Here is a 26,891-nt window from a genome sequence, read left to right as displayed (position 1 = left end):
TTCTATGACAGCTACAATTATGTGTCCTGGGCTCCCTCCCCCTGAAGCACAGCACTGCAGAGAACACACTGTGGACAAAAAACTCTGCACTTGCAGAGAAATGGGCAACTGGAGCCACTGGAAAAAGAGGCACCCACCGTTTTACAGGGATGATAATTAACCACTGGAACAACAAAACAAAGGCAGCAACAGGTTCCCTAAGCCAGTGCTCAAGAAAGAATGCTTTTCTCTGATGATACTTCCCAGACTGATGGTTTCTAAACTTGCGGTCTGTTCATTGCCTTCTGTGCTGAGGAGGTGAAGAGGTCCACAGCAGATCCATCCTTGCTTGGGAAAATGTTAAGGAATGTAAAACTGAAAGACATGGGAATCCACTGAGAGTCAAGCTAAGTTCCTGGGCTTAGTATCAGATTAACAGGACTCCTGTCATCCCCTCTCTCCTTCTTGTTCATGCACCATTCACACAGAAATGAGAGAAGTGCACGACACAGCCCAACTCTTATGGGACTGTTACACCAGCCTTCCCAAGGGGAGAATCCATCACCTCCATTTTCCATTGCCCCCACATGCACAGGTCAAAAGCCTTATCTCCATGTTCCACATGGCGCCTTCCACCATCATCCTCCAAACTCACAGGAGCTCTGCCCTTCTCAGAACAGCAGCGGCAGAAGCTGCCGGTCCCAGGGCCACGACACACGGTGCGGAGGGCAGAATGGGTCCGGTGATTTAAAGAGTGCAGCTCTGCTTCTGACATTTATGCCCTCTTTGAAACTCTTAATGAAGTAACAACCCCGTTAATTCTTGCCGGGTATTTGGTACACATAAAAACGGCATTATCTACTATTTACCATGTACTGCACACCAGTGGTATCTGGCTCCATATAAAAATAACAAGCTGACTGTAACCCTCCGCTCCCTAACCATACTGCTGATTTCTTTGACACATGGAGAAGTGAGAATAATTACATTTTACTGACTGCGTCTCATTACACTGATTTAAGTAAGATTTCCAAAGCTGCAAAAATGTGCTTTCCAATTTCATTTGTTTCTAGCAATTCCCTCCGAAGACGGTTAGTAAAACCCTCAGAAATCATCATCAATATGGACAAAAATTGTACCCTTCTCATGTGGACATTTGACAGAGGGATAATAGGGTCTAGAAACACCACAGTCAGACGTTTCTTTTCTATTTAATGTTTCCTTCTGTGCCAAACATAATATAACAGACAAGTGTTAGAGAGACATGCAGGGGGGAGCCTGAATAGCGAGCTTTAAAAGAGGTCTTTAATAGAGAAGCAGTATGCTTAGTCTTCAACAACATTCAATGGCAATTTATTTGCAGCCATTTTCTCATGTAACCTTTCACACTGGAGCAGGTAAGATAGAGCACAAGACAATTTGTCAACTGCCAGATATGAACAAAAGAAACCATTTTTAATAAGCTTCAGCAGCCCCTTGTATTTGTTTTGCAACATGTTAATAACTTTTTTGGAAGCCAATCAAAGGCAAGAAGAGCAAAAGAAGTCAAGCTGGGAAACAAAAAAACATAGTTAAAGAATTTTACAGATAAACTTAAGTTATCATCTGCAGTGTAATGATGCTTAAACCCAAGAGCGGCACAGAATTTGAATTAGCATGCTGCTGTTTCTTAGAAAAAGCCACGCTGTGGTTACAGAAAATGCTACCTCCACTTATTTTTTCCAAGAATTCACGGTCCTTTATCTCATCACAATGTACTATGTACCTGTCATCAGGATAACCTTACTGCCATCAGCAGTAAGGGGCAGCACGAGGGTCAGCATTGGGAAAGGCTGGTGTGGAGCTGCCCAGCTCCCAGCTGCTGACGTAGTTGCATCCCCGTGCTGCCCAGCACCTTGCACAGCCTCACCTTCCACCTCAGAGCCCACTGAACTGGACCAAAAAGGCCTCCACAAAGCCCAGCAGCCATCATCGGACCAAACGCTCCTAAGAACTCCCAGCCCCATTTCTGAGGGGAACACCTTCTGGTGCTGAGAAGTCAGAGCACCCAAACAGGGAGCTATCGAAATCCCAACACCACAAGCTGCAAAATCTGATGAAGTGTTAAGTAATTTCATTAATGTTATTAAAACACAGAAAATTCCCTTGGAAAATTTCACACAGGTTTTCCCGTCTCCTTGCACATTACTCATGGCCTGAGAGACGTGTGAGGAGCAAACAGAGAGAAATTAAGGTTTTCTCAACTCAGCTTGGATGGAGTCCTAGTCTCACTGGCAGAAAGAGTGGGCTTGTGGGCTTCAGTGGGAAGAGGGCTGGGCCCTTTGAACTAGGTTATTAAGGCATCTGGAAGAGAGGTAGAAAAGTTTATGGTGAGACAAGATGCACCCGAGAACAAAAGGAGCTGCCAGTTGGACGAGCACCCCCCTCACTCGGTGGTGGAAAGGCTCCCAGCCATCAGCAGACACACACCTGCATGCTTTGCTGCCCTTGCCCCAAATCAGATTTTGATTTTAAGGACTTTGCATGAGATTCTGATACCTGGTAGTGGAGGGAAGAAACAGATAAAGAGAAGCATCTGCTCCTCAAGGAGGAGCGGCCTCCTGAGCAAGTAAGGCTGCCTGCGATGTGAACCTGCCAGCCCAGCCCAGCCCAGCCCAGCCCACACTCCTCCTGGGAACTAGCACTGCACCTCTCTTCCTCTCCTGCAGGTCCAGGAAGCAACTCCTAGTGAGTGAGAGAAGCCACGCTACCTGAATTATCTTAAGAGGCCTCAGGTGGAGGCAGGGTGAGAAAGGATTTCAAGACAAGTTATGCCTATGAGCTGAGTAGAACAACTAAGTATCCTCCCACTCCTTTCTCTAGGCAGACTCTTTCCAAGTTTTCGGCGAGAGCAGAAGTCTCCAGTGGATCTGCCCAGGAAGGGCCCGCACAGGGCTGCCAATGCTCCCAAAAGCACCATCGGCTCGTGCTCTGCTCCCTATGGACTCTGGTGAGACACCCAGCAGAGATGAAGGCTCTAAGTAGGAAACAGTCCCAACATACTATCTGCTAGTCTGGAGCGTGCTCTAATAATAGATAGCACTGTCTGTTTCAAAGCTCTTAATGGACGCTAATTAGTCCTCAGGGCATTCTTATGAGGCAGGTAGATAGATAAGTATTATTTCTTCTGTTTTACATATGAAATAACCTCCCCAGAGATGTTCTGACTTGCTTAAGGCCACCGAATGAGTCACAAAGCTTCAGTCTCAGCAGGCCTGGCTCCCAGACCTGGGCTCAGACCACTCACCGGATCTCCTTCACCCATGCAAGGGCAAAATCTTCACTTCAAATGTGGGCTGAGAGGGGAAGGAACATCAGAGAGAGGTGTCAGCCCTGGGAAAAACACTCTCTAGGAAAGGAGCTTCCAGAAGAACGATGAAACAGAGCCTGGTATCTACTGAGTGCCAGACATCAAATCTAGGGCAAGGCGAGATGAAAAACACTCTGATACAAAACCGTAGGAGTTTCTGCTACGTGCTCTACTCGAGCACTGGGGGCTGTTTATTGTGACTTGTGACTACCACTCATGTCAGACAAATGGTTTTAGGTTCTTCACTTCTAGCGTGGCCATGAGTTAACACAGAGCTCCACAGGATGCGTACAGGTAAGTCCCTGGAAAAAGGGACGGTGACGGCACCCACAGCAGCCACTCATCACTTCAGCTTAAAAAAAAACCACCTTAATTTTGGCTTCCACGGTGCTCAAGAACAAATCTCCAGCAACTATCGGCTGTGCAAAACATTACTAATTTACCAGAGGGAAAAAAATTATTTATGCGGTGCATTATCAATTTTAAATGGTGATGTTTAAGCACGAGGCTGATGAACTACATGCAGTATAACGCAGCTGCTTTGCATTTTGATTCCTTTATTTATAGACCACGGCAAATTAATAACTCAAAAATGTTGTTCCAGGCAAAGTAATGGACACACAATAAAACTATTCATTTCCTCAAAGGTCACTCTAGGAGAAGCATACATTGTTTAGAAGCCTACCAACAACGCTATTGTTCCCAAGAAAAGTGAAAATACATAATAAGCAGTTAGCGCACATATCTGCATTGGAGACCCTGGGCTAATTTAAAGTGCAATCTTAAGGCAATCAATCATACTCTAAAATTACTTCATTTTCCAAACTGTTTACACTTTTTAAGTTACAAATCCACTTTCTGCTATTTCAACTCACGATTTACAGCTCCAGATTTAGCCTGCCTTGGCTTGCAGCCAAGCGCTAGTCATGAGGGAGCTAATGATCTGAACAGATCAGTGTTTTATAATGGAGAAAAGCGCATGTAAATTTCCAGTATGTCTGCAAGTAATCAAGGCATGCTGACTATAAATGAGGCGGCCTGAAATTTATTTTAGGAGAAATATCTTAAAGCCGCACTTTTTATCCGGGCCAAGAAAGAAACAAAAGAAAATCTCTTTTTAAAAGGTACTCCAAGATTATTCAAAATTATTCTAAATGAAACTGCTACACAAACAATATGTTAAAGAACAGCACAATAGCTAATTTCCTTCAATGTTTCTATCTCGGCCAGATCGTATCCTTATCACGGCAAGCTGGAACATTAAACTCTCTACTTCATGGAATCAAAACACAAGAGTGCTTCATATTACATTATAGAAAAATGAGCCGTTCCCTACAAACAAGGTCAGATTTCTGGAATGCCAAAGGTCTACATTCAAACAGAGCCAGGAGGAGGGGAGGCTTTGCCCACTCCGCTCTCTGAAAAGCAGTGGGAAACGAGACCCAGCAATCTAAATGAGTTTTAATAGCCAAAATGCTAGAAAGAGAACAAGAAGCCTCTCGGGAGAGGATACTTACATTAAGCATGATCTTTATTGTTTCATTACAGCAGCATAGCCAAATAATGACTTTGTGTTACTGTACAAATAATGCCGGATCCTCATTTTCTAGCGGAAATAATTACTCTATTCTATCATATTCTGTTTACCATCAGCTACACGCACGCTCCCCCTTGTAGGCACAGCATTGTGATGGTATCTGTGGGGCCGGACTGAGAAAAGTTTTAGGTTTTTCCCTGTCTTTAAAGGCCGTATTAAGGAGGCATATTCTGACCCAAAAGCAGCTTTAAGAATGGAGCTATAAATATTCTTGCATTGTACTTCGTGAAATTCAATCCATCATGATGGATATTTCAGTTATAACATTATTACATGCCTAAACTCAATTGTATAATTGCATAGGGCCAGAAACAATAAGCTGGCATCGCTTTGTTACAGCATACTACAGCTTTAAAATACCTGTAATCATAAATCAACGTAATTATTTGAAGTACTGTCATGAAGCAGAGCAGAAGAAGAAAAATTAAAATAAACTAGCTGGTAGAGACTCTCCCTGCACTTTCTAGAGACCAGAGGGCTTTGGTGGCCTTGGCTCTCACCACCATTCCAACCTTTCTGTCCACGCTGCCTGGACAGGCACCCAACGCAGCTCGCTGCCCCGCAGCTCTCCCCAGCAGCCACAGCACTGAGGCTGACTGCGCCTTGGTTCTTCAAGAGGCAAAACCCCTGGAGCCGGCTGCGGCCCTTCTTCCCTCCCAGCACCTCGCGTTACAAAAGGGTTCTCCAAATCTCATCCCTGCCCCCCTGCCAGCCATGCCGAATTTCAGGCTCACTGGAGGCACCGACTGAAGTTAATATTAAAACATGGATTCCTCCCATAGCTTCATTGAAAAACAACATCAAGTTCACAGGGACGGAGATGTCCACAGTCCTTCCTGTTCTGCTCTTGCTGCTTTTAAATCTCTCGCTCCCTTTTTCTTGTGATCTCCACAGACCTCAAACAACGCACTTTGTTGCTTTTGATGCTTATGTGAAGAATGCGCAGCCTTTCACAAAGATGCTCCCTTGGCCAAGTGCTTTCTGACTAGCAGAGCTCAGCAACGCACGCCTGTTGTATATACACACCTACCCACAGCTCCATCACAGACAACTGCATGCGCAAGCACACACAATAAATATGACACAGTGACTGCATGGTGATTAAAAACCTCACTTTGTCAAATACTCAGCTTTCACCCTCGCATGCTGGGACATCATGAACTGGAATCACAGCTGAAAGTAGGTAAGGTCTGAACATCCACAGTAAGAGGAAGAAAACCCCATTCTCTTTAAATACATCTACAAGAAGCAAAAAAAAAAAGAGGGAACAAAAGATCTGGGGGTGGGGGAGGGAGGGAAAACAACTCATAAGCTCAGGAAAAACTTCTAAAAGAAAAACACATGTAACTAAAAAGGAGATAAATAAATAAGTGATGTGAACCACTTTTGAGAACAAAAAAAACATTTGGTATCATCAGAGCCAGTATCACAGAGTGGCCATTAAGCAGCATAAACATTCATTTTCAGTCCCACTGAGTCACCCAGAAAAGCTGGCTCTCTGAAAATGAGGCCGGTGGAGTCTGAGATCCAGCCCTACTTTCCTTTACTCCAACTTGGAATCGCTGTGCAGTTACGATACAGAATATCAGAATACAGTAAACAGAACTGAAAAAGGGAAAGAAAACAATTTTTTTCCCTACAAGTCAGGTTCAGTGCTTTTGCCTATTAAAGTAACCAAATATGTTTCTTTCTGAAATCAAAGCCAAAAGGCAGCATGCCAGACACAGTTAACAGATAAATCAATGTTCCCGAAGGGCGGGCTTTTTTGTTTTGGGGGGTTTCTGCCTGACAACAATCTTGTGGCAAGCAAACAGAACACCCACTGCACAGCTTGTCAATCCACTCACATGAAACAGGAAAGGAAAAGTGAATACTTTCGAAGATCTACGCACTGTTTGGAAAAACTTCATGTTCTAACCTCTCCGGCAAAGGTCACGATTTTCCTAACTACAAAGTCTGCAGCCATTGTGAAGCCCTCGACATATAATGTGTAATTGCAGTTAATTTATCACTAAGGTTATTGTATATTAGCCGGGGAGTTTGTAAACAAGAATGAATCACAGGTTTCATTTTTGTGTCCCTTACAAACTGGAAGACCTAATAGTTTCCTGTTCCAACATTCAAAATAGTATTGCTTCTATAAACCCACTCCGGTCTCCTTGCCAGCAGTTTCCATTTAATTAAACTGACAGCAAAACAGGGCCCTTGCTAATGTGTTCCAGACCGGTTTTCCTTCAATGTAAATTCTCAGGCATGAAATTACATCTGAAACAGACACAATAATCCCTCTATATCTTAGTCAGAAGTTTAATCTATACTAAAATAACATTTTCTTTGTCTATATTGTAGTCTGCTTTAGAACTCTGAGATCTCTTCTTCTTTTCTAAGCTGAAGTTCAGGGAATTATTTCACTTCCATGCACCTTACAGTCAATTCAGAACTTTCTTCTGGCCTGCAATTTATACATTTATTGTTGGTTTCTAGGCCACGGGCAGCAAAATGATCTCGCGTGCAAGAAACCAGACTCAGGACAGGCTTCAAACTTTCTCTTTCTGGGAGTGTGACAGGCTGGTGGCATGAGAAAACCAGTCTGCAGCTGCTTAAAGCCAGCTAACTTCTGTGAGCCAGCAACCTGATCTTTCACACAGCTCCTCGAGTCAACTAGCTGTAAAGAAGGAAACTGATGAGATTTGTATGTACTTTCAATAAAATCAAGGTGGGGTTTGTTGTTTGTTTAATGGCCCATAACGTTGTACTCGTCTTGTCAGTCTTGTCAGCGCACCACTGATGCACAGATACTCACAGCACACAGAGAGAAGGGAGCACGCACAGGAGCAGTTGTTTATCTCCTGGGAACTACGGGGTTCGTGGTCATCAGCTCAATAAACTGCAGCACACATTTATTCCAAACTTAAGTGAGATGGGGATCTCCGAGATACGTGGAGCATTTTGCTCCTGGCCCATGTGCTGCCTTTTTCTGCGCTGGTACCAGGACAGCCTGGGGACACCACAGCCACCAGCAATTCATAGCAGAGGGCTTTGAGAACCTGGGAGGGATGGTGTCCAAAGTAAAATCTGGAAAATCTACAATTAGTAGAACAGCAAATAATCATTCTGTACTTGATGAAGGCAGCGCGTGTCACAGCAGGGACCTCAGTGCGACTGCCAAACCACACCTTTTCACTTGATAGGACAGAGAAGCTTTATCTCTGTCAGTTACACAGTGATTGCAAAAACACTCTCCCAGGCTTGCTGCCTGACCTTGCAGCCAAGTCCATGTTATGATACTGCAGAGAAGCTGCTCTGCCTTGCTGCTCTGTGGGCTCCTGCTACAGGACACTAAGCCAAGCCTTGCTGCCACAGGTCTCTGAGCAAAATGGGAATGGCACAGCATTCAGTCAGTAACACACAAAGCCACATCGCGACATACACACCGCGGCAGGATGGCTGAGGTTCAGATGGCCTAGCAGTGACTGTCATCTTCTTTCCTTTCCTTGAGGGTCTCTCATTCTAGAGACAACACTCACCAAGCATTCTCCAGACAAAAAGCAGATGAACCGCTTGTTACTGCTAGGCTGACTTTGCAAGGCGACAAGGGGCAGGAGGGTCTAGCAGAGTAGCAGCTCTTCTTCATCTTGTGGATGCCATGAGATACTGATGTGTACAAACACCCTGCACAGCTGTCCAGAAATGAGGAAAAGACTTTTTGTGCCCATTTATATGGATTTGTCAATACGTGTGACCAGTTAAAAGTCTGCCAATGTGGCAGAGAAAGTATCACTACTGTTTCTGCCGCAGCAGGTGAAAAATGCTCCTACTCCATTTGTGCAAATATGCTGGACTCGTGTTATCAAACACACAAATTCCTGTCCATGCTCTCTCCTTTTCTCCTGCATTCCCCGCCGCCAAAATAGCGGGGATGAAATTGGCCTCATTTCCTGTAAATTTCATTTAGACCCGAATGTTCTTAAATATGTTGTCAGGGAATATATTTTAAGGCTGTTACGTTCCCATCTGATCTCCTACCCCATGCTTTTAAGATATTAAATAGGCTTTACCCAATAAATCACATGTTGCGTGCCTTGGAATTGCATGGTATCTGCAATCACCAAAGGCAGAATCCTGGGTCATTCACAGTCACTATACACAGGTCAGAGGACCCAGTTCTAAACAAACCAAAGCAAAATGGGGCGCATGACCTTCACCACGTAGCCCCCAGGTGTTGCTCCCTCCGGCTCTCCATGCTGCCCCACCTCTTCCTATCCCCCATGGGGCCCACAGCTGGAGATCACCATGGAGCACTGCCTCAGCACCAAGCTTCTCATGTGTCCCCAGCCAGCCTGAGACCTGCACAAAATGGCACTGACTGCCCCAACGCTGAGAGGGATGATGATCCCAGCAGCTCTATTCCTGTTGAGGAATATAATAGCTGGGTAGGAGAAACAAAGCAACTCTCTCTATCCCAAAAATACTCCTCAGGATACACACCATCCTGCCACTCGCACCGCTAGAAGCATTCCTACTGAGCAACACAGCAGCAAGGCCAAGCCCAAGGTATGGCCCTGAATAATTATGCCTCAAAAAACAAGTGCTCCTTCAGCTCTTCACAGAATCATAGAATGGCCTGGGTGGAAAAGGACCACAATCACCAGGGGGGCCATGGGGAGGGTTGTCAGCCACTAGACCTGGCAGCCCAGAGCTCTTTTCCACCTGAGCAGGCACAGGGCAGGGCGGCAGCTGGCAGCAGGGCTCTGGGAGCTGAGCATTGCTGCTGGAGCAGCCCAGCACACTGCGCCGCCAGGAGCCTGCCCAGCACAGAGCACAGGACCCCATGTTTCATGTTTTGCAATAGCAGAGACAACAAAGAAAACACATTTGAGAAACACTGTGGGAAACATGCCAGTGTTTTAACGAACGCTCCCTTTGGAAATGAAGCCTTTTTTAGCCAAACCACTATGATTTTGTTTTAGTGACTCATACAAATGGATTCTGGATAAGGTTTAAAAATGGGATATTTTCTCTTCTGCTTCTGGGTTCACCTCAAGACACGTGAATGAAAATATAGCAGCAGGAATATTAGCCTGGACTGACACTCACCAACACACACTAAATAGGGATCTACTAAATTTGTAAAGCTCAGCTGAAGTTTCAAATATATAATTCTGAAAATACAATTCCTCCTGGTGTCGGGCTGGGCACGGGTCATAAAACTATAAAAAGATACTTTGTCCCTATAGACGGTGAGAAGCTAATCATTAGCCACCCACTTATAGTGTTTACCTGTTTATTTCGTTATTTTAATGTATTTCTGTTGTGGGAGCCTACTCCTTATTTCTACCATATGGGTAAAAAAATGATCTACTGCCTCCAGGCAAAATATTTTTCAAGACAAAGACATTCGCCAGATTAAAACCAAACACAGAAACAAAGTGTACATAAATTTCTGTTTGACTACTGTTGGGCATCTGGAATGGCACACGTTTCCTTTGGAAATGTTGTCTTCCTCTTTTTGATACAAATGATGGTAAAATACCCGGCAGCAAAGCGAGGGAACTGGATTTAAAATGTATTTTCAGACCACTCTTTCAGTTTTGCTTTTTTTTGTTGTTTAAGAACCTTCTTTTTGCAGGGCGAGGGAGGAGGGGGGAGCTCGTACTGCTGTCCTGAAGTACTGTAAGTTCTTTTGCCTTTAACAGAAATATGTAAACAAGGTGTATGACTGTAGGGTAATGTTCTAGTCACAAAGCATTCAAGAGCCAGAGTGAAGCTATTTAAAGAATGGAGTATTCAATTCCTGAGGCCAGATGCTAGTATAAATACGAAACTATGTTCACACTGCAGATTAAATTATTTTTAGTTTCTCCATTTCAACTGCCAAAATTGTTGGGTTGCGTTTTACTTCGTTATTTTTTTTACACTGTATCACAGAACTTATGGGGCCACTTTTCTAAGGTTCTGAACAGGGGATTACAAACACAAGCACACAAGGACTTTTTCAGCTATTCTCACTGTGCAACCAAACTGGAAGTGTATACTGACATGTTTTGGGTCACTTAGGGAGTAAGAAAATTAAAACATGGGGCTGAACCATTTGAGATTCTTGATGTAGACTTTTATGGGACCTTATCATTTAATTTCCATCCCATAAAGCTTTTAATCTGGAAATACTCTGTGTGAAAGAAAAGTGGAAACTGTGGTTTTAAAGTAATTGAAGAGAAAAACATGCATAAAGACAGCATTACACACTGTCTACTGGGTTTGCCAAGAGAGCTCACCAAGATACTGCTAAGAATAACAAGTTGAAGTCATCAGTAATTAACTAAAACGCAAATAATCAATAATCCCGTGACCCTGCCACAGCAAGAACACGCTTGAGTCCAGGAAGGACAGACAAGGAAATGAACTGGGGGTGCTGGAAGCACATATGGGTTCCATGAGTAGCTGGGTGAGGACCTATCACCGACACATACCACAGCCTACACATCACCTTTGAGGCTGACAAGGACTCCATCCTGCTGATGACCACCACACTGTTGTCATGTTTTTGATCCTGTAATTGTCTCTGCTTTGTTTCACCAGCTGGCAAGAGTGGAAAGCCCAGGTGGCATCCCTAGGTCCTGACCCATCTGCTGCTGTCAGGGGGATTAGAGCACCAAGACACAGCATGCAGAGCAGGAACTGTGCTGAGAGACATCAGCTGAGCCCCTGCCCACTGCAAGGAGCACCACAGAGCTAGGAACGCACCTAGGAACGTCTAGACACAAGGCCAGAAGCATCAGTCTGCATAAAGGATGGGCAGAAACCATAGCTTGGTCAGTAGAGAGACCTCCTGCAACACTAAGGAATGTGGAATTACTGAGCAGACTTGCTTTGCCCTGCATTGAACATGCATACTTTGCTGATGACTTACCAGAAGGCTGAGGCCAGCAACACAACACAGCTGGCTGGAAGAAGGCACGGGGAGGGGAAGGGTCCTGTGGAACAGGGTTTCAGCCCATCTAATATCGGGATGTGTGAGCAGACACTAAGTACCTGTGGAGGCCCTGTCACCGCCCCTGCTCAGGAAGGCAGGGGACAGCGGGCTTCATTACAAACAGGCGACACGGAACATGCTGAAAGCTGAACATGCTCTTGGAGTACCACGTCAGGACCGGGCCCCAGGTCCTAATTAACTGCTCTTATCAGCCCCAGATCTGGCATCGGAACAGCAAAGCCTCTTTTCCGCAGATGGGCTGACAGTCCCGGCCTTCGTGGGCATTTACAACACACTTTTAAAATATATTAGTCCACACTTTAAAGAAACCTGGGACTGGAACATCTGGGCTTCGGTTGTTTCATTTCTCAGTAATAAAAAGTGGAAAAATGATGCAGATGTGTCTAAAGTGTTTGGAAACACATTGGCTACCTTGTCGTACTTTATCTATTTTCCTTCACCAGTCTCATTCACAGGACCAGAACAGGACATGAGGGACCTGGAGGAGGATGAGAGTGAATGTTTCCAACTTTTTAATTCCCAGTGTGTTATAGGATCCTTGATTGCACAGCACACGGGGATCCATTCCACTTGTGGTACACATGCGTAACTCCTCCTGGCACTGATGGGAATGGCAACCATGCTGTGAGAGAAGAATCGCCCCCTAAAACTGCAGGAGTGTGAAAGAGACTGTAAATACATCTCAAGGTTCTGGTAACATCAGAAACCAGACTAGTATCTTTCTCATGGCTTATTATGATATCACCAAATCCCCTCCATGTATTTATAGCACCGTAATTCAAAATTATTCTAGGTCCATAAATGTTTTTGGCAACTGAATGCAGAACTGACGCTGTTATTTCACATATTATGGTACTGTCCATGAATGTTGAATTTATTTCAGCGGAGGCTCCCGGAGTTCATTCATCAGATATTTTATGCCACTGTTCTTTTAATGATTCATTTATCCTTAGTAATATTTGTATTCTGAGGAGTGGCGTCTCCAGCCGACAGCACAATGCTCCGCTGAATTATCTTCTTCTCTCACAGCATAACAAAGTGGAGCACAGTCAAATTGAAGATGGCCTTTAGTACACTGTCAGAACAATACTGCTTACCGAGCATATCCAGACACATTTCTCAAACCGCATGTAATGCTCTGGCTGCCAACATGCTCATAAAGTCATTAACCAACATCTTAAAATGAGGGTGTGATACATATATTTAAATGTTTAGGAAAATCAAATGTGTGCTCTGCTAGGAGCTTATTTTGAAATTCAGCTTCCACATCTATCAATTATGCAGCAGTGTGCAGATGGAAAAATTCACCTTGATTTTTCACAGGCTGCTAAAATATACTCCTGCTAAAATAATACGCATTATCTATCACTAACAGAAGCTTCTTTATGGCGTTAAGTATTTGTCCTTCACAATGTAACAGAGCAAGAAAGACCCAAGCTCAAGGTTTACAGCGCTGAAGATTCGTTTTTACAAGCAAATTACGATTAGCAATAAAATTAAGGAGGAACTTATTTCGCATGGTACAGATTGTACTGAAGGAAGTAAATAAAGGTGATGCCACAGTACCATGTAAAACCCACCCAGTTACACATTTTCTGAACGCTGGCTTTCTCTGCCACCCGTGCCCACAAACTGCACTCCTGTTAACACACACACTGGGCTTAACCCTTTCCTGCCTAGGAACCCTCAGCTATCAGTGGCCTCACCCCACACACGCTGCCATGCCAGCAAGGCAAGCATGAACCAACTTATACACAAGCACTATGCAGTCACAGTATTGACAGTCAGAGTCTTCGAACTGGATTTAAGCCGAGCAAGGATGCCAGAGCGGCTCTCTGCCCCTCACAGAACGGAGCTGAATGAAGCCTGGCTGTGCTATCTCTCCCAGCATACGATGGCCTCCCAGCACAGCACATAGTGGTGCCCATGGAAGGGTCAGAGTATCTCAGCATGGCAGCAAGGGAAGCTGGATGGGGCGAGGACAACTTCCCTCAATGAATGGGGTGCACAGAGTCAAGGCAAATGTGAGGCGTCACTTCCCTGGCTATGGCACAGTGGAATTACAGCCCAAAAGAAGAGCCAGGAGGGAAAAAGAGGATGCCCTCCAACCTAAGTGACCACATCAAAGCACTGTGCAGGTGTTGGGCTTACATATCTCCATGCTCGGACACTTCTGGCTGGCTGTATAAGAAGGATGCGGTGCAGGAAAAGGTATCGATGGCCTATGGGAAACCAGCAGTCTGACCAGCAGACATGGCACCAGCAGGAGAGCACTGATCACCTCCCTCCATGGCACCCGGCATGGCACGTGCAGGGACTTGAACAATGCAAACCCACAACTGGGGCCCTCTGGGATCCAGAAACAATATGGGCAGGGACGGAAATCAGAGAGAAGGCTGCACCCTCCAAAATCAAAAGTGGGAAAAAAAAAAAAGAAAAGAAAACAGGAGGCAGACTCTGAGATATAGTCAGATGCAAAGCACGGCAGCGCTGCACAGAGAGGCACACGTTTCCAGTTACTGGAACAAAACCTCGTGGTCAGTAAGAATTAAATGCAAGATCCAACAGTGACTAGAAGGGAAAAAATCCTGGAGAGCAGACACATGTGGGTTATTACACAGCCTGGCAAGGTCAATCTCGGTGCTAAAAACAGACAAAAATAAAAAAAGCCGTCAAACATTTTTAAAGGGACACTGTCCCACAATGGCTGCCTTTACACTGCCTGTAAAAGGCCTTTTATTTTTTCTCTGCTTATTCTACAGTTGCGTAGGCCACTGCTGTTCCACGGAGAGGCTGCACCAAGCCCTTATTAATGGGGCAAAATGCTACACCTTCAGCCTCAGCAGAACGCGGGGCAATTCCTCCAGCTTTGCAAGGCACTGAAATTTAACTCTTCCCCCACTGCTGCTCCACAGCAGCCATTTCTTCCATCCCACTTCCAAAGCAAAGTGCAGTTGCAGATGGCTGTGCTCCACACCACTGACAAACTGCCTCGTCATTCCAATACGTCACTGAAAATGCTGACACAGTAACAGCCACTATCAGCACAGCCCGTGTCAGCCTGCTCCTGCTGCAGGAAGCGTGGGGTGAGGGCTGCCAGTTAGGGGCTACAAAGAGAAAAGTTACATGGGATTCTGATTTTTCTCAGCACAACTTCCGCATTTCAAAGACCAAAACACCCACCACCTCCACTCCCACCCCCCCACAGGCCCCTATCATAGGAGCTCAAAGTCAGGCCAAGATCTGAAAAGAAATCCAAATTTAATCCCATTGATAAAGCACACTTGGAGTTCAAAATACATGGCGCTAGAATTCCTTTCAAGAGCCAGAAATGGATGAGGTTCAACACAAGCCAGGGGCAAAAGAAAAGCTCCCAAAGCCAGCACCACATATTAAATGTTTATGATACCCCCATACACTTCCCCTGTAATGAAGCAGGCTGCCCCCATCAGAGGGGAGGAATGAGCTGCACTTAAATCATCCTAGTGTCTACGGCCACAGGAGGACCAGATGGCTCAGAAAGGCCCCAGGGACCCCACCAACCCCTCCGTGAGCAGCAGGGGGCTGAGGAGACAGGGAGCACATGGGGAAGGGGGGGGCAAAGGTGCCACTGGGCCGCCCATAATGATAGTGAGCTCTTATCAAGAGACTGTGGGAGTACAGTGGGCTTCCCAACAGCAGCACCTGCCAGCATTCAGAAGGCAGCCAGCAGCCTATCAGTTTTATCTTCATCCTACAGGTTAACAAGTTAAAAAAAAAACACTTATATCACCCTCTTTGCGCAAGGCCAAAGTTGTCTGTCTGCTCAGCACCACAGTTTATTCCTAATGCCAAATAACACTGAGGTAAACAGCAATTAACGGGAGGCATATGAGCAGAGGAAGGCCCCCACTCAGCAATCCCCTGCCAAGCACTCCTAGCACTGCCCATAGCCTGCGGGTGCTCTTGGTTTGCAGCAGCACTGCTGGCATGTGCCAGGCATGGTCCCTTCCCCAGGAGCCATCTTCCTCCACCCAAGCCACATGGGGCACGACATCAAGCCAAGTAATTGCCTCATCTGCAGCAAAAGAGCTCTATCAGCTGGGCTGGTGAAAATGAATGAGAGCGGTCACTCTGACCCACGAGACAAAAGCCAACATAGAGCATGTAAGGGCAGAGAGGGGAAAATGGGATAATGGGACACTTACAGGAGTTTGATCAAGATCAAATGGGATTCAGCCAGGACAAGGGGGGCAAGAAGGCAAAAGGAAGAGGCATAGAGAGTGGACAAAGAAGAAGCAGGGAAGAGAGTTATAGGTGTGACACCAAATATCCAAAATAGCTGTACTTTGGATGGTCAGTCACCAGCTGGTCAGAAATCATTGCATCCAGTTAAGTTAGGCAAGCCTGAATTCAGCAGTACCCAACACTGAACAAGGAAATCTCCAAGAGAGTCTGAATGCAGCTCAGCTGCAGATAATCAGTGCCAATAACACTATAGACTACCTATATTATACCCTGACAGTCTTCATCCGGAGAAGACACCCCAACTACAACGGTAAGTGAAATCAGACAGTTCACTGTTCGGTTCTCCCTCACTGGACCCAAACTAACACACAAAGACTGCAAGAAATCACTTTAGTAATCACCAGAACTCGCTCATCCCAATCACTGCTGCTGCCAGTACAGGAACAGGATAGCCCACAGCGTGCTAATTTCAACCACCCACTCCAGCATCATGAAGCATCACAGAAGATGGATAGAGAGAGGTGACAGCAGCACGAGGACCAAACCCAGAGCTCTTAGGACAGACTCGTGCCCCACAGCAATATCCAGCGCTGGCTCATGGTGACACAGCTGGGACCGTGCAGCTCCCACCTCCCCATCCCACACGGCCACCACAGCCCAGCCCAACCAAGCTGGGGCCCGCCAGCACTAAATCCAGCCATCTGCCCTCCGTCTCTACTCTCAATTTCAGCTCTGACTCCTCTGTCTTTTATTTCTTTTTCTAAAGACACATTTAGAGACGAAACCATTCATAACTGCCTATCCACAGACAGTTTGTGGCGGCATAATTGACAATGAGTCTGCAGCAAAAATGAAAATGCTGTTTTAATAACCTTGGCCTAAAATACATTCTGTTGTATGCCTCAAAGGGTTTCAATGAAAAGTCAACCTGTATAGACATATTTTCTTGGCTTAAACAACAATCCAAAGCGTATAAATGTAGTCCAACTATAATGACATATTTATAGGCCAATAAAGCTTACACTGCAGCTTTCATACTTCACTTAAAGGAAGTCTGTAAGAAGCAGCGTTATATAAAATAATTTGAATTTTTGTCAAACTATAGCCCAAGGAATACAAATATGCAACTTTGCCATATTTAACTGATAGTGTTTACATTGCTTAGTTGCTAAAAATTTTGTAAAATGAAATAATCCCTCACTTGGTTACTTCCCACTGGTTTACCAAATATGGGGATATGAGTCCATTTATTACAAAGAAAAATCCCCTAAATAATTCTCAAGACAAAAATAAATAACTAGCGACCTCAGTAGTGAATGATTTAATCAGACCAATTCTTCTGGAAAAACAGGTTCTCATGTTCATTATGAATAATACATTCCTGAGCAACTCTATTTTTATATGCTGCATTGTTATTCTTTATTTTTCCCAACATTTGAAAGAAATATTCAGAAAGCTATGAATAGACTTAAGACATAAACTGCTAGCATTCAATATTGACATATTTGTAGAAAGGGACAGAACGTGTAGCATAAATAGCTCAAAATGCAGAAATAATTCTTAAAAATAATTTCTCAGGTTGAAATGTTGAAGCTCACAAAAAAAAAAAAAGCCATTACAGATCTGCTGTATTTAACACAGGCCCAAGGAAAAGTTCTGCATAATTCACTAGCGGTGAAAACAACAGCACCTTACAGAGAAAAACATTTATGGAAAAAAATAACAAAGAAAGGAGAAAGAGAGAAATACGGAAGGAAAAGAGAAAAAAGAAGAGAAAAAGAAGAGGCAAAAAGAGGCAAGAGGGAAAGTAAAAAGATAAGAGAAGGAATTGAGACTACATAATTTGAATTAGGGTCAACTCAGAGTTACAGGGGCACAGCTTCTCTGGGTTGTGGATTAACCAGTTGTCACCTTATTTTTGTCTAAGCCAGAGCCACACAGAGCACCATACAATGTAGAAACTGCTCATATACCAAGATCCCACTTTGCCTGGCTATTGTGTAAAGCTGCCCTGCTCCCCAGTAATGTGTTTAATTAAGTACCTTCTCACAGTGCCACTCCCTTGGTTCCGTATCAGTCATGTTTTCATTTCATACAGGTTATTTCACCCTTCACCACTTCTCAGTACTACATGAAACTGATTTTGTTTCTTGTGTAAAGTTTTTTTTAAAGACTTTAATAGGGATATAATTTCCTATTACCCTCTACAGCTTGGTCCAAAAACATCTAGTAAGAAAACTTTCAGAATCAACTTACTTTTATAGGATTTTTCTGTAAATGCTATTTCATAGGAAAAAAAGGGGTCCAGCAGATCACTTTGTTTATCTACACCTTCTCAACACCTGGTTCATCAGCTTCCTTGTCTACAGCCAGGGTTAAACATGGTTGTCACCTGCAGATCTGTGTATGGCCTGCCTGACTAGCACAAGAATGGGTCTGTTGCCTTCAGACTTTCAGACCACTTGGGCTGACTGACTTTGCTAAGGTGACTGCGCTGATTCTCACACCTGAGGGACCTTCACACAACAGCACACCACCCTCATTCACAGTTCACAGCACTGCATTCAGACAACAGCCACCCCACTGCGTTGTGCAGACCTCCTGCATAACTTACTGCTAGTAAACCTTCGATCACTGCGGCTGAGCATTGCTCCACTGGCAAGATGCTCAGTATTGGAAAAGGTCTGTGCGCACATGCCCTAACAGGCAGTAAACCTGCCATTTTGAGAGCCGAGAACATGCAACACAGGCAGATGAAATCCCCACACCCTGAATGCTGAGCATGATGTTATTGCCTTTACCCAGGGCTGGAGAGATGGGAATCCTCAGAGAGCAGAATCAATCCTACTGATCACTCAGAATGAGAAGTAAATGTTCCTCACTGGTGGGGCAACACCAGAGCTCACGGGCAGCTTTAAGGATGCAAGGCTGCTTCACAGTAAAGATCACTGTGCTGAGTTTTTCTCAGATCTGGGAAGTAAAACATTCTTAAACTCTTTTGTTTTTCCAGTAGTTAAAAATATCCTCATTATTAGATTTAAGGAGTTTTTTGGACTGTGTTTCACAGGCTACATCAGTTATTTGTCAACATGCCTAACACTACAAGTCTTAGTGACCCCTTGGCTTCACCACTCCCATCTTGTGACAAAGAAAACAGTGATGACAGTCCAACGTCAGCCAAAATACCCTTTTCTACTTAAAAATAAAAATAAATTAAAAATAAAAATAAAAATTAAGAAAAAAAGAGAGAGAGAGAGAGAAAAAAAAGGCCTAACAATATAGCCAGAGCCACTGACCAAAAATAAGCAACATCAGAAGGCGGGTTATCAAAATCATAGCATATACTTTAGATTCCATAAGCATTTAAAGTATAACCCCTACTTTCAAAGGCTTAACATGTAACTATAAGCTTTAGGCTTAAAGATAATTTTCTTTGGCTCCTAGGGTAGATAACAGCAATTTCGCAACTCACCACAAGGGTCTTCTTGTTTGTTAAAGACAAAACCAAGAAAATATTAACCCACAACAGTTCTGTCTGAGAAACATTAAGTTTCATTTGACACAACAAACAAACACAAATAAGTGCAGTGTGTAATGAAGATTCCAGGGCAAAAAAAACACTGCATGTAATTATGAACTAGAAGAAACCACACAGAAAAGCCAAGGAAAAGAGAAAGAATTGCACAGGGCTTCTGTTTGTTGTTTTTTTTTCTTCCCGGTAATGAAAAATAAGATCAACTTCCAGTTGTACTTTAATCTTCCAACCTACACATATAATGGTGCAACGTGAGATGGACAAAATCACTTCACCATTTGGTAAGATCAGAAAAACAAGATGCAGAAGATAAATCCCCCAAGACACATTTTCAGCACAGTGTAACTTGGCTTTGGTGCCAACACAGGTGTGCTATTAAGATACTGAATCTGGCCCTGTGTCTCCTATTCATGTAGTTTCAAAAGCATTTCCTCACATGCAACAGCCCTAATTCCTAATTTCTTACCTTCCAACTCATTACATCCTAAATTTGTCTTTAAACCTGGAACATTTGTTAAAAGTTTGGTACAGCAGAGAAATGTCCCTGGGATGACAGCTATTACGCATCCAAATTCCTAACACCACAACAAGGCAGGTTTACCAACAGGAAACCTAACTCCATTGGACCCTGGGCCCCCACCACAATTTCAAAGGTCTGAGCATCACAGAGATACAAAAGCAGTCCCATGGCTGCAATCCTTTCTGCAACCATCTGAAGTATCAGAGATACCACCCCTCTCCCTAGCAACAGGAAAAGAAAACGTCTGCCAAGTGCAAACTACATCCAGAGAACAGAAGGGCACTCACAGGAGGCCTAAGCTGTCCGATAATATTGAAGATTACAACAAAACACACCAGGCTCACAAGAAAACACACCAGGTTACGGCATAGTCTCCAAGGATATAGTGGACATTTTTCTACCAAACCAGACTCAAAGCTGATCCTACAGAGACAGGATAAGCACTAGAAACAGGTGAGAACCCTGAGCTTCCAAAAAGGTGAGACATAAGAACTGAAAGGCCTTTGGTCTCTCCCTCCATGTGGAGGTGGCCTAGCAAAGATGTGGCACCTTCCTTTACCCGTTATGCACAATTTTCAGCTGATCCCAAGGCCTGCACAGCCCCAGGGAAAACCCTCGACGATCTATTGTGCTTCCATCCTCAGGATTTGAGCCTTAGGGTTAAGCTATATTTCTATAGAGGAGACAGGTAGCACACAGTTATGCCATGTTCATCTCCAGGAAGCCAAGATGCCGAGCGAGCAAGCCTGCAGTGTGCTCACAGCCACTCCTACCCATCCAGCTGGGACACCTTACCACTGCACCTCTGCCCAAAGGGCAGACATACCTTGGGAACTGGCAACAGTGAGGCAGGACTGGGCTCATCTGCCATTGAAACAAGCCAAACACAGCCCCCCTCCCCAAGGCAGAAAGCAAGGGACACTTACCAAGGTCAGCCTTCTCCTTCAGAATGTCTTTGAAGTTCAAGCCGCTATTGAGCGTGGATTGTCTGTATCTCATCAAGGCCTCCTTCTGTCCATTCTTTCCCACATCCATCAGCTTAACCGGCTCAGCCCGGAAACCACACTTCCACTTGGAGAAATCGGACTGGGCCCATTTTGCCAAGTCTTCAAGCTTCACAGTGACTTTCTCTGAAACAGCAATAACTTCATCCTGCAAGAAGCAGTCAAATAAGAATACATGTCATGCAAGGCTCCACAGTGGCTGATACAACTCTTAACGCCAACCACCCCCAAAAGGCTGTTGGAAAAGTCTGTCCTGTTGTTGGCAGATTGATTTTCCTGTGATGCAGAATATCTCATACTTCATTATTCCTCCTTTCACCTAGTAGGAAATACTAGTTGTTTACGTGAAGCAAATACAACCTAAGGAGAATTTCTAAGACCAGAGCAATGATCCTAAAAGGCATTTGAAATACAGGTTGCCAAAGCACATTCTGTATAACCGAAAGCCTTGAGGGAAAGTTTGTTTTTTAGGTGCAATTAGCTGCAAATGTAAAAATTCATGGCTGGATGACTAATGGTTATAGCTAGTCCTGAAATAAATGGACTAAGTAAATCTCAGATTCTTGGAACTCTGACTCACCAGAAAATTCCTGTGTTTATGGTACATTTTCCCTTGGCTTATACACAAATATTGAATTTAACTTTTGTCCTAAAAATTAAATAAAACTGTGATGTAATCCCAAAAGAAATACTACATAAACGTTATGTGCTTCCCACCAAAAGAAACTTGCACATTCTCATGTTTCTGAAAACCCTTTTCAAGATCAGAAGAGAACTGTAATTTTTTTCCCTTCTTAAACATACATTCTAAGAAAAGCACTTAAACCTAGTTTAGCCTCCAGAACATATACTTGAATTAAACAGCTCTAATTGCTGAATTTTATCCTTCCAGGAAACAATCAACTCCTCTCAGTCGCGATGAATAAGCGGAATGTTTTATAGCTGACTGTAGTAAGCACGGGCTCCAGAAAGCCTCAAAAAATAAACAAACATACATACATAAATATCCAGGAAGATACACTCCAGATTTTTGTAGTTAAAATAGCAGAAATAATTTATGTTGTAATGAGAGCTGGCTGCCTACCACACCTTGCACTCTGTACATTTCTACCTCTAAGTAAGGTTACAGGTTCTCGAAATAAATAAACCAGAATCCAATTTTCCCCCAAAATAAACAGAAGTATTTGCAAAGGGGAGAGAAATTCTTTCAGTTATTAAACAAAGAGAAAAGCACAATTGATTCTCTTTGTGTGTGTGTTTTTTTTTCCCCACTGAACAAATTCCTCAGGAAATAAAATACTGTTCAATAGGAAAAAAAAATAAAAAGGAAGAACAAAAAAAGCTGTATTGTGATAAGTTAGACACAACACGAAACATGAAGGATCTCTTCAAAAGGCAGACCTGATATTCCACTCTCCCTCATATAACACCAAATTGCTTCATAAGCAGGCGCCTTCATTACATTTAGTGCAATAACATGAATTTGGTCAGAAACGAAAGGCACGCTACACAAGCTTGTAATAAAATCTTTCCCTTTTATCATTGCACAGCATAAGAGCTTCCCCTGAACAACAAACAATAGCGGTGATGCTTTAAATCTCTGTTTATGACAGACGTCAATACTTTGTAAACAAGCGTTGTGTACTACAAAGTACAATTTCAATGGATGGTTTCACCCAATTTCATTACACCATTCCCTTGAAATTAAGAGGGGGAAAAAAAAAAAAAGCTGTAGTTGCTACATATTTTATAGCTATTACATGCTGACTAGTAAATGTCAGGATGAAAAACATACATATGTATCTATCTCAGCCTGCCTGCAGACGGTCTCAGCAGCCTATGGATAAGCCCTCCTTCAGGACGCTGAGTGCGGCCACCGCACAATGTCTAATGCTCAACACCAGAGGCATCTACATGGCAGCACTTTTAATAAAAACCTGACTTGGAGATCAGACATGTTTCTGGTTAAAATATTATTTTCCAAATAGCTCTCATGATCGAATGATTATGATTTCAATTACTAGTTTCTTCATATCCTTTCCAAGAACTGGTATGACTAATTCTGGCTGGCATACAAAGTAAGCTGAGCAGACAATTTATTAACCAAAAGAAAAGTACAATCAGTATTACATCATCAATGAATAAACTTGTTTTTGAGAATACAACCTTCACACACACGCACATGATGTGAACACGGGGGGCAAATAAAAAGGAGAAAAAAAGAAGTCCTGCTGTACCGGTTCTGAGGGGTATTGAGGTGGTCGCCCTTCACAAAATGGCGCTGGGTGTCTATGCGCAGCATGAAGGGCTCACAGCAAGGCAGGAGGACAGGCTGCCCCATCACCTCACAACAGCCACATCCACAAGGGTGGCAGGGCCCTGTTCCTCTGTGGCAGCTCCATCTCTAGGGCCCCAAATGGGCAGGGACAAGCGGGAGGGGCAGCTGGCCTCCAGGCCTCAGGCCTTGCGTGTTGCGTCCCACCCTCACCATCCGACATGAACCGCCATGCACCCACCTCTGCAGCCTGTCTAGAGAAACCCTTCCAATGAGATGACAAAGGCATACAGATGTTGAATAAATAAAAACCAGGTATGTGGTGACACATGACTAACAAACCTTTAGAAGATTAAAGAAACCTGCTGTATAGCCTTCATGTCATTCATAATTATATCTCTGTGTAAACATGAAAAACCACCCACGTCGCACGCACTGCATATATATATGTGTATATATATCTAAACACAAATCAACCCGTGTATTAGCTGTGCTCTGAAGTGATATGTTTATGAAGTTCCCATTGCCTGGAAAGTCTTTAATTGCACTTTTTCCCCGCTACACCAAAAAGAGGTTTACTAGAGGAAACTGCAAGTGGTGATTCCAGCTCTGCCCAGGAGGACTTATCTCGGGTGCCCCTTACAGACACTGGGGCCAATGGGAACACTGCTCCCAGCCACATAGTTGTTTAATCATGAAATAAATATAGACCACAGAAATAGGCACTTTTCTCTCTGTTCCCATAAAATCAGGCACCTAGTCAGCCTGCCATTGCTGCATATCTCACAGGGCTCCTAAGCAAAGCACAATACTTCCACTTCTCAAGTGGAAAATGGGGTGATGGTTAAGAAATGGTGCTAATGCAAACCCTCCTCATCCTTCCCTTGTTTCTGAACAACGCAATCTGATCTTCAGAGAAGAAACACAGGGAGAAAGGGACAGTGTCCTCTTGAGAGCCGTTATGCTTAAATATTATGTCACTGTTGTCTAAGCAACCATCACGGCCTCCTGCAAGCACAGACCGCTGTATTGCCTGACTCAGCAGATGGCTGGAATACTTACATTCAATGAAAGAGGTCAGGTAGTTAGAAGAGCTTAAAGCGGATAATTATTTTTTAGAAGAAATATTAACTCTTACAAGGCAGGGAGTCACAGGGCACCGCAGGGGGGCTGCACATCTCGACCCCACACCCGCATATGCTACATCACAACTTCTCACTCACTGCCAATAGAGAGGCAAGATTTGTATTTTAGAGACGCCAAAGCAGCCTTAAAAGAATTACAGCAACTGAGATATCTCAAAATTTTGACGTGCTGAGACTGTTTTCACTCCAGCGCTTCCAGAGGTCATTTAAGGAATTCTGGAGGGCAAGAGCGATCCGAACACCTGCTTGGCTGTCTCCTAACATCAAATACATGGCCTGGAGAGAATGGGGAGACACACTGTAAAAACTCTTGCCAATAATTACAGGAGACACCGCATGTCATTTATCTGATCAGTATGATTTGCTTTAGAAAACATCTTCAGCCTTTTCACAGAAACCTTTAGCACAGCAGATAGCTGGGGATGCATATTTTACAACCCAGTACATTGCTGATGAAAACACATTCGTCCATAGGAGCAAAAACATACAGTGTGACTTACAGGCTGCATTCACTGCGGATACAGAACTGCTTATTCCATTGGGACATAAAGGCCCCTTATTATTTCATGGTGGATTTTTTTTTTGTTGTTGTTTTTTAATTTTTTTTTTAAAGTTTTCCATAATTTAGGTGAAAAAATCCTTTACATAACTCACACAACACCACTGCTTGCCCCAGGGGCCTGGTACTGCGCTTTCTGCCAGGCACAAACCATTGCTCCTATTTCACAGATGGGATCATTGTGTCACAAAAAGGTGCACAGGAAGATCCCATGTGTGGCTTAGGCAGGTTGAACTTTTCTGCCCCTTTACCTGCTCCAGGTGTCCCTGGCAGTGATGCATCCCCATGCCTAGGCCAGATGGAGGTGTCCTGTGAGACGCAGTGCTGACAGCTGAGGAGGTGCTGCTGTGCAGGGACCATGGGGACCAGCATCACTCTGCACCCACAGACACCAGGGAGAGCCAGAAAAGGGAGATGTGTGACCCAGGAATCCATCTGGCACACAGCAGTATTTGGAAAGGCCAAAGCAGAACCTCTTGCCTGATAATCTTCTGCTAATTACTTTTAAAGGGCTGTAATGATCTCGTTAAACACAGGTGGCAGGTATTTCTCCAGCCTCCTGCACTGTTTCCCCTACAAGGCTGCCTGAAGATCCCACTGATGATGACTGCTGGGTCCCACCTGCTGGTGCCAGAGACCAAACAGAAGAGACCAATACAGAGGACCCAGGTGAAGCCCCACAAGCTGCAACCCCTCTGGGTTTGTGTAGTTCAGTATTTCCAAAGTGAGACCTGCAGAGTGTCCCGGGGCAGAGCAAACTGCACGGCAGTGGGATGTGCTGTGGGGTTCTGCTCCACCTGGTCCAGGAACCAGGTGGTGATGGAGTCCTCAGGGGGATGGCTGTGAGCAGCCAGACCTGGCATTTCCACTGCCTGCCTCCTTCCTCTATTTCTTTTTCTTCCCTCCCGCTGCTCCTGAGCAGAGGTTCAAATTGAATTTATATCTGTCACTGCAGATAGAAGTCCTGACCAAGGAGAGAATAGGCTTCAGTCAAAATGTTTTCCCATCAGATAGCTTGCGGACCTCGAAGAGTTGTTTCAGTTCAGGCGAGTTGACAAGCAATTCATTCCTAATTTTGCCTACTACAGTTACAGTACGAAGAGCTTTCCTCGTAGATTACATAATTATATTTTTCTTAACAGGGAGTACATTGCATTAGCAGGTTTAAATTATGCAAGCTTATTCTTTTGTCTTTTGTTATATTGTGTTCTATTGTGCTGGTAAAACAATATGTGCTTTAATTAGCAAATATCTGTAAATAATTTACTTGCTTTTCATGCAGCAGAACAATGGAGCCAATTTTCACATACATCCACTGAGCATGTCTAGTGGGTTTCTTGCCAGAATCTTCCATTGTTCCGTATCTGTATCAATCTGCCCATCATTAGCAGCTAACGCTCAACAACTCTGAAAGAAATCAAAGTTTCAACCCCCAGGAGCACTCCCCGGCCCCCGAAACTCAGGCTGCACTTTGCAAAGGAAGATTAGAATCCCTAGTAAATGAAAACAAACTATTTTATTATCTGCATAACCCTGGCACCTTCACGTAGAAACATGGACGCCTGCCAAGCGCTAAGGTCACTGGATTAATGCCATCAAATGCTGATGTTCATCTGACCTCCCGACTGCTTCTGAGCTACAAATAAAAAGCTCGACTTGGTGTGACGCCACACATCCGCACGGGACCGGCCTCGGCAGGGTTAAATC

The 26,891-nt window shown here is 44.1% G+C and overlaps 1 protein-coding gene across 8 annotated transcripts in view; it reads right to left on the bottom strand.

Moving 5' to 3' along the window:
* ARID5B (AT-rich interaction domain 5B) overlaps nucleotides 1-26,891 on the bottom strand; it is a 142,804-nt gene that overhangs the window by 76,456 nt on the left and 39,457 nt on the right. For all 8 annotated transcript variants that reach the window (XM_015866225.2, XM_015866230.2, XM_015866226.2 and 5 more), the window contains one exon: nucleotides 21,128-21,353. In XM_015866225.2, coding sequence (XP_015721711.1) covers nucleotides 21,128-21,353 — 226 coding nt within the window. The remainder of the gene's footprint in view (nucleotides 1-21,127; nucleotides 21,354-26,891) is intronic.

This window comes from Coturnix japonica, chromosome 6 (genome assembly GCF_001577835.2).
Source record: "Coturnix japonica isolate 7356 chromosome 6, Coturnix japonica 2.1, whole genome shotgun sequence".
NCBI lineage: Eukaryota > Metazoa > Chordata > Aves > Galliformes > Phasianidae > Coturnix > Coturnix japonica.
Note: the sequence above shows the minus strand (reverse complement) of the source record. Positions and strands in the feature narration are given on the sequence as shown.